This window comes from Manis javanica, chromosome 10 (assembly GCF_040802235.1).
Source record: "Manis javanica isolate MJ-LG chromosome 10, MJ_LKY, whole genome shotgun sequence".
Classification (NCBI taxonomy): Eukaryota; Metazoa; Chordata; class Mammalia; order Pholidota; family Manidae; genus Manis; species Manis javanica.
The window spans coordinates 102,150,603-102,159,860 of record NC_133165.1 but is presented as its reverse complement, the minus strand read 5'-3'; the positions used below and the strand labels follow the sequence as shown (position 1 = coordinate 102,159,860).

The following is a 9,258-nucleotide window of genomic DNA, read 5'->3' as shown; positions in this document are numbered from 1 at the left end:
ACGTCCCTCCAATCGCTTCCTCTGTCATCACATGGCATTCTTCCTGTGTGTCTCTGACTCTTTTTATTTCTTTTAGTAAACCGGTCATATTGGCTTAAGGCTTTACCTTCATGACTTCATCTTAACTTGATTACATCGCCAAGACCCTGTTTTCCAAATAAGGTCATATTCACAGGTGCAGAGGATTTAAGACTTCAACCTAACTTCTTGGGGGACACAATTCAACCGTTAAACCTCAAACTAGCATTCTGACTTGTAAAATGGAGATAATAATAGCATCTGTTAGGTATAGTTCTTGCAAGAACTAAATGACCAACATGTCCAGGCCCTCACACCGTGCCTGCAGCATAGTTTAAAGGCAAAAAAAGCATGTGCAGTTTTTTCCTCTCTTTCCGCATTTTTACCTTCCTGTATTTCTCTCACTCAGGCACTCAGATCCTTGGCTTCCTTTTCATTTCTGTTTGCTCAAGATGGAAATAAGAAACAAACAAAAAATCCGTATATTGCTGGATTTCATCCTTTATGCCATTGATGTAGTAGGTTATCGATACTGAAATGCATTTTTGCAAACTAATATGTTTTTACAGTATTTCCAGAAAGGATTCAGACTCCAATGGCATGTAAAAGTCTGCTTTGTGCTCACCAGTACACTATCCCCAGGTCTCCTGCTATAAGTGTGGCTTCCGTTGAAGAAGAAAGCCGTGGAGAAGCCAGTCCCTTCCGGACACCATCCGGTGAATGGGATGAGACCCCACTGATCTTCACTGTCAGAAAAGAAATTAATATGGGAGCTAGAGGAGCACCCACTCAGGCTTGGAGCAGTCAATTTTTGGATTGGCAAGTGACAAGAAAGCCTATTCAATTCCACTCAGTAAATCTGGTGCACCTGGAGGCTGGAGGCATACACATCAACAGACACGTGAGACTTCAGAACCAGCCCTCTCACTATTCCAAGAGAGATTCTGTCCCACCTGGTAAGAAGTACTTTGTGGTTCCTAACTCTTTTTTTCCTCTTTTCAATTGATCACATTTTAATTTTAACTCCGAAATAGACAGCAAACATATTCAATGGCAGATTCTGTCAGATCTGTATCAGTCAGTCCTTATCGGAATCTATTTGTTGCCAAGTTCCTGTATTGGAGGAAACACTAACTGTGACTTGATGATAAGTAATTTTGTGACTCAGGTATTGTACCAGATAATAATGATAGTGACAATTATCCTCATCATCATATTGCTGACTTCCATTTATTAGGCTTTCACCATTAGGCAAATACTGTGCTGAGCACTTCACATTATTTTATTATGAAATCCTTGTATGACACTCTTAGGCACTAATGTAGTTATCCCCATTTTACAGATAAGGACGCTGTGAATTCATAGTACAGGATAATGTATAATGATGTGCCTCAAAATCACTAATAGGAGGACTAGTAAATAGGCAAATTAAAGATTTCAGAGAGCCGAACACATTGGCTCTAATAGAAAGATTTAAAGTTAAGTAGATGGACCAGAAGAAATAAGCTTTGGACCCAGGAAGACCTGGACTCAAATCTCTACTTTCTCTTGTTTCAGTTCTGAGGCTGTGATCAAATTCCATAAATGTTCTTTGAGCCCAGCGTTTTCAAATGTAAACTAAAGACAATTACTACCTTGAAGAGCTGTAATTAGAGGATTCATGTAAATAAAGCTCCTAAACAGAGCAGGGACTGAATGGGGCTGGTGGTGATGGTGAGGTTTTCCTGCTGTTGTTCAGGCAGGTAAGGAAATGAAAGGAAACAATGTATATTCCTAATATTCTAGATAGTGTTATGTAGAAGAAGGAGTAGACTAATTTTATGTAGCTTTTTTTTTAAGGGAACTTTTTTGTTAGATTTCCTCCATATGTTTGTAGGAACTGACCAATTGAAGAGAGAGACCCAATTTTACTCCTTACAAAGATTTTTACTCAATACAGAGTTCAAAGAACTTTCTTTGAACTAGAAGCGTAGGGCTCTTGCTTTTTCTTTTCTGTATCTCCAATGTCTAGAATACTGGCAGGCATGTAACAGACATTCAAATATTAATGATCAAATAAATGAATGAACAAACTTAATCCCATTAGCAGCCCTGCAAAGTAGGTAATACAATCTTCATGGTTTAGGTAAGGACAAAGAAGCTTAGGCCAGGTGATGTGCCAGGATTTGAATCTATGATGGTTTGACCTCAAAACCCTATTTATTCCATTACATCACACTGCCCCTCTAAGACAGTTTCTTATGAAATGCATCATTACCGAATTGCATTCAGGGAAGCAAGTCCTATTCTTTGGCTCATGACAGACCCTTGACCTGTCTTGACTTATCTATGTCATATTCTATTGCTCCAATTCCAGAGCCATATCCATGTTCTCTGATGGAATGTTCTTGCCCTGATTATTGATGATAGTGAGTTGGTCACCTGCAGATGCTGGAAATCCAAATCAACAAATAGCTATTAAACATCTAGTTTTCACAAAACAATGTGTTTCACTCTCTGAAAGCTTTTATTTACTTGGAGATACTGAAATCTAGGAAATAATTCTCACATTGGAGAAATCAAATTCATTAAAAATTTTTCACTATTGATTTGCGTGGGTTGAATGTGTGGTAGGAGATGCCTAATAAATACTGGGCATAGTATGTGATGAACTAATTTAATTACCTAGAGATAGACTGTTTGACATCACTGTTAGGAAGGTGCCAGGCATTTAAAATCTTTCACATATTTTTTGACTTTGCAAATGATCCTACAGGTCGTTTTAAAATATTTTAGATATCTACATGCTGTTTAAAGCCTTTTAAAAACTTGTAGAAAGTTATTTAAAGCACATAAACTGCCTGAATTAACTACTGAAGAATTAGACTTTATGTAGGTCAATGGGCAGAATTTCCCAGGCAAAAACTTGAAGATTGTATATGATATATATACACATGCATGAATGTGTATATATACATATATACACACATCTTTTTCTTTTACAGTATTGGCTGTATTGTTGTAAAGAAAAAAACCCTTATCTTTTACATTAAAAAGCTATTTGGTTGGGAAAAGAAAGAAAAAAATCAAATCTATTATTAGTATTAGTGTATGCATGTGTTGTGTGGGCCCACCATCAAATTGATTCACTGTTCTAATTTTCAGCTGGTTCAAAGTTAATAAAGCTTATGAAATAATTGCCTCTTGGATATTTAAATGACCCGTTGTTAAGTCTAAGTGGGCGGTGGATCCCTTTGTTTTTGCCTGGAATTAATTAATTCCACTTAATTTGCCAGTCACAAAATTTCCCAGATTTAGAATTTGAGGCCTTATTTTAGCCACCAAGTCACCTATTTCTTTCTCTTTAGAAGTTTGGAAGGGTTTTCCTTTTAGTAAAACGCTTTATGAGGATTCCGTGGCATTATTTTGGCGGGGGAAGTGCTTTCAAACAACAGGAAAGGAATTAGCATTGTATTTTCTTAAAGAAACGTGGGGAAGCACGTGGGGCTGTTGTCCAGGGCTGCCTCTTGTCTCTGCCAGAACATTGCACATGTTGAATTTTCAAACACTCAGTTGTCAGGATGTCTGGAGAGGCTTTTCCAGAAGTCCCGGCGGGGCGAGCATTGCGCCCACTGAGCGCCTCCCCTGCCTGCTCCTCCCGGGCCGCCCGGGCCCTACCGCCACGGGCCTCTGCGGGCAGAGCCCGCCTCCCCAGGCCCGCTCCCGGGTCCCCCGGAGCCCTCCGAGCCCGACTGGAGGCCCGGACTGCAGGCTCAGGGGGCACACGGGCACACCCAGCTCCCCGCGGCGGGAAATGCCGTCGGCAGGGGCGCAGTTGCCAGGGCGCCCGAGATGCTCCCCAAGCATCCTCAGCCCGCGGCGAGAAGGGGGCGCAGGCAGACGCCGCGGCCCACGGCGATCATCGGGCAGGAGCGCCCTGCTCCGCTCGCCAGTGCTCCCCCCGGCTCCCCTCGTAGAGGTTAATCGAGGCTTGCTCTTCTGCCCGCTGCCGTCCACCCCGGCGTCTCCACGCGGCCTGTTCGCAGGCGCCCCCAGGCCGCGCTGAATGCTCACTTGCGCTGACCGCTGCGCGGGGATTGTTCCGCGAGGGCTGCGCGCCTCCAAATCAATGCCCGCGCCGAACAACAGCAGGGCCTCAGATGTACTGGTTTCCACAGAACCATTGTTAGGCTTTTGTGAAGCAGTTTTGAACCTAATAAATAATGTCAAAAGTCTCTCTCGCAGCCAAAAAATGTTCCTTTTGAAGCATTTCTAATAGTATTTTTGTTCCGCGGTGTCTCCCAGTGTCACAAAGAATTTGTACCTTACAATAGGGATGGGGCACCTCGCGTGCCACTTCGCAACGTGCCTGCGGGGATTGCGAGGATCCCTCTTTGTTTTGCCCTCACAGGTAAACGGTTTCACTTGCCAACTCGAGCTTTGGTTTGAGGATGTTTTCTAAGGGCCTTTTGAATTTCTAAACAGAGGTTTGGAAAACATAATTGAATGTCTGTAATTTAATAGTTCATGTGAAATTCGATTACTCCTGATGTGCTTAGGGGAATTCTTCAGGCTCTATTAAGGTTTTTATGTCAGAAATCCGAAGCTGGACCTCCTTTAAGGTCCCGAAACACTTGGAACTAAAAGTAATGCCAAAGAGATACTGAATTTTCTGATTGGTAATAGAAAACCTGGAGCAGTTTAGGCAATATTTCATCAAAAGGGTCATTTTAGACATTATTTTAATTTTTATCTTGGTTAGGCTGACCATAGTTTCTCATAGTGATGCAAGGCAGAGATTAACTTCAAATAATCTTTGGGGTTTCGTGTTTTTTTTCTTTTTCTTTTCCACATTGAAAGGGAAGCACCTATCAGTGCGACCAGTACATCTATCCTCAGCTTTGCTCTCAAGTTCCTTGCAACTCTCCCAAAGGCTTGGATTCACTTTGATGCATGGAGTTTGTAAAATCCTACTGCATTTCCTCCCTTTCGTTCAGAATAATGTGTATCTAGTATGCCTGCATTTAAGACTTATCAAAGTCCAAATTTAAGTCTCAAAGTTTCGATAGGAATGGAGTGTTATAACTAGCAACCGCTTAATGTTTAGGAGTCTTGTTTAGTTCGTTGAGGATGAATTTGATTTCTTTGACTATTAACATTCCCTAGGAATAATGCACTTTAAAGAAAAATGGTATCCCCAAGCTTTAGAGCTTTCCTTTTTATAATTTATGCTTTCATTTTTATTTACTTATTAACAGGATCTTATTATCAGAGACTGTACAGGTAATCAATGGTTTCCTGAGGGTAAATAGCATCTGTTCACCAGAGTTCACGTAGCAACCCTAAGTTCAACTTCATGCCACTTGGTTAGAGAGAAGTGTGTGGGTAAACTCGTGGGTTTACGTAAAATTTTGATTTTAATTTGTGCTTCAGTCATGAATTAGCTCAACTGATTTGTTTTAAGATCAAGAAGTCATTGTTTTAAATGATTCTGAGACAATTAACCAAAAATTTGTAATGTTCATTTCCAGGAACAGAAAATGTTTTTGTTACAGCAAATGGATTCCCTCAGCTGTTGAAGAGCAAAATAGTGAATTTATTGAAAATACAATGCAGAAGAATTAATTTTATTCAGAAGTGAGAAAAGGGATATAAGCAGAAGATGTAAAACATGTGGTATACCCTATTCTAAAGTGGTTGCCCAAAGTGTGTCCTTTGAACACTGGAATTAGATGCCTTGTGAGATGGAGACTCTATAGGTAAATATGCATGCTCTTTTTTATAGTCATAGTAACATATTAAGGATCCTGAGAAATTCCACTATAAAAAATCTGATGACCTGTTTAGCCCAGTGCTTCCCACTCTGGTTTGCTCAGGGGACCCTAATATATGTGTGTGTTTGTGTGAGTGTGTACATATATATGTCTATCTTGCCACACTAGCATCTTGGGGAAGACACTTGAGAAATCATTGCTCAAAACTCTATTCTAAATATACCAGAATTCATGTACACTGGAAAGGTTCAAGGGAAGGATTTCTTTTCAGAGAAGTGAAGAATCAAGACTAAAGAAAGCAGCTCTTAGTAAGCATCTCTGGGAACCCATTCTCCCTTGGTGGAATGTAAAGGGCTGTCTCTGGTTATTTTTCTTCCTTTTGGGTGCAGGCACATGGTTGGGAGGTTAATTGGTCCAGCCCTGACCACGCGTAGTGATGGATGAGGAGCATTTTCAGCTTTGACTGTCATTGTCATGGGCTATATTCAAGTCCTTGTGAATGATGGCTACTTTTGTACTGGAACTTAAGACACAAATGCACCAAGGGGAACATAGTTAAATCTTTCCCACTGTTTCTGAAAAAAGTGCTGAATTACACAGTTATAATTGAGGAGGGATTAAAATTTTAGGAAATGTGTTTATAGTACCATCATTGGGGAACTGAATGAAGTCCTATAGCGTAAAATAATTGCTGCTAAGGTTCTGAATTCCAACTTGCTTTTACTTCTTCAGAGGTATGTGATTTGACTTATTGTGCATTTATTTCCATGTACTATAATTATCTTCTAAGGAATATAATAAGCCACTTTATTGAAAAAGTATGTTTCTGAAAATAGGATTGGAAAATAGATATAAATTTAAAAAATTTGCGCATTGAAGAAACTAAACATTTAAGACACTAGTGAATAATGTTTACAAATGAGGAATCCTTTTATAATATGTAAAATAAACAATTTTAATGATACATAATATTTATTGAGTGTGTATTATGTTTTAGGGACTGTTTTAAGTGTTTAACATGTATTCACTCAGTCGTACAATGGCTTCATGAAGTATTAGCTATTATTTGATCTTCATTTCATAGATGAAGCTTTAGTTTTAGTGATAATAAGATATGTATATTATATGTACATATGTGTTTAGGCACATAGGCATACATATACATATAAGCTTTAAAAACTATATTATTATTATTATATAGTATAAAATTTTATTTTCATATGTAAAGCTATGTTATTATATACTATATTATTAAAGCTAGTATAGTATATATGTACATATGACTATGTATATATGTTCCACTGATACAGATTACATCTATAAATCAGTTTTTATATCATGCTATTGGTGCCTAAGTGAAATAAGTATAGAAACTACTTGCATTTCCCCCTCTCCTGATAACAAGGTACAGAGTGGGAGGTGGTAACTGTGGGTTGACAACGTATATTTAAGCTCCTTAAAGAGCAGTGAGGTCAGAGTTTATCACATGGTTCTTGTTGTTTGAAACATCATCTCTGTGAGAAAAGGGAAGGGATGGTGGTTTTGAGGTTTACTAAAGATGGCAGTACTTTGCAAGGTCATTGGAACTGACCAACATCAAGCTGGTGGAAGGCATGGAATGTTGTTAAGGGAGAGTTGAGTAAGTGCTAAGGTGCTGGGGCCAACCTGGGTGTGAAGAATCAATAATGTACTCCAGGAAATGAGACCTGAACTTAGTGTCACTCTATCGTTTGGCTGGAATTTCTTCACCTTTACTTGGGATTATATGTTTTATTTACTTACAAAGATAGTTTGGCGATCAAGTTTTCTAACAAATCAAGACATTTTAAAAAGTAAGAGTACTATGTAAATGCAAGTTGTTACTTTGTGGCCAATATCAACAATAATTAGTGTAAATATTGTTTTTGCAGAACTAATTTAAGGACTTCTAGGATTCACTTGTCTTACACTGACGGTGACTATTATTTCTAGTGACCATATGGTCCTGTCTGAGAAGCTTTTATATTCTGTATTCTTTACCTTCATCACCACACCGTGAGGTAAGTAATAGTATCGTGTTTACTTATAAGGACACGCAGAGGACAAAGTAATTGGCCCAAACAATGATTGCTTCCAGCTAATCCATGCTCTTAGACATTCCTTATTAAAAAACCATGTACATAATTGATAAATTAACAAAGTATTCCATTTAGAACCTCCAATTTGGAAAAGTTCAGTTTAGGTACAGAATGCCGGCTGGCAGTATCTACATTGTGAGCTTTTAGCTGGGCTCTATAGAAGCCTAAAACTACCCAGACGAGGGGCAGAATAAGGCAACGTTTTTACAAATACTTACATGATGTTAAGGTCTATACGTCATGCAGGGCCCAGGGAATAGGTTGTTGTCAGAATATGTGACATTAAGAAAAATGGTCCCATGTTCCTAAGGTGTATGGGCATCCCGCTGGCATAGACCAAGGCTTTGTGAAATATGAATCTGCATTCTTACAAGTGTGTCACCGTGTCTAGGCTCCTTCTCCTCCTGCTTCCTTCATACTCCCCACCCTGTGTTTCCTCTCCTCTGGGACTCAATCTGATTTTGTAAGTCAGTGATGTTAGTATCAGTTGTAAAGTGTTTATGAATACTTAGTATTGTGGGTATTGTGAGAGATTTGCGAAGTGTGATTTGACTCAACGAGCCTTCACTGAGCAGTCACCATGTGCCAGCACTGGCCTTGGTGCTGGGGATGGCGACTGAAAAGGACACAGTCCTTTCCCTTGACAAGCTCACCCTAGTATAAAATCAGTTCTTTCATTCATTAATTCTATCAATTTACTGAGTACCTGCTACATGCTAGACACATTACTGGGGATATAATGGTAAAGAGCCATTTTGATCAAGTAAAACCTAAGTGGTCAGACATGAAATAATGACACAATCATGTTAAGGTCTATAATCCTTCAGCTATAATTCAAAAATCCAGAATCTATGAAAAATCGTTTATAATTCATTTGGTATCAGTTATGACCCCAAATAAAGTGAGGTAATTTATAGTTTTGTTTCATTTAGTGTGAATATTCATGTATTTTGATGAAGATGCATTCAAATATTTGATTGTGGAGTGTTACTTTGGACCCTGATTGATAGTGTTAAATAATTCATGATTTATGCACCATTACTTAATATATAGTTTATGCACTATAATTTAAACAAATTTTAAAATTTCCAAACTCAACCAACCTGGAGGATTTTGGAGAAAGGATTTTGAAGTTGTCTAGTAAATCAGTGCAGTGGCAAGTTAGAGAAGGGAGAAGTCAGTCTGAGTTAGAGCAATCACAGAATGCTTCCTGTGCAGGATTTGAGACTATAGGATAGAGCGGAAAGTAGCAACCAGGATCATATCAACTTCTATGGATCTGAAGCCTGTACATTTTGAGGGGGCCTCTTTAAGGAAAAGAATACAAAATTATAGATGTACTTGTTAGGTAGAGGACCTGGGAACGACCT

At 39.0% G+C, this 9,258-nt stretch overlaps 1 protein-coding gene across 1 annotated transcript; it reads left to right on the top strand.

Annotated features, from left to right (window-relative positions):
• Positions 1-482: 482 nt before the first annotated feature.
• C10H12orf42 (chromosome 10 C12orf42 homolog) lies at positions 483-4,187 on the top strand. The gene is given in 4 exon segments (XM_073214322.1): positions 483-988; positions 1,757-1,760; positions 3,698-3,885; positions 3,888-4,187. Coding segments are annotated over 4 exon segments (867 nt in total). The 5' UTR covers positions 483-613.
• Positions 4,188-9,258: the final 5,071 nt, after the last annotated feature.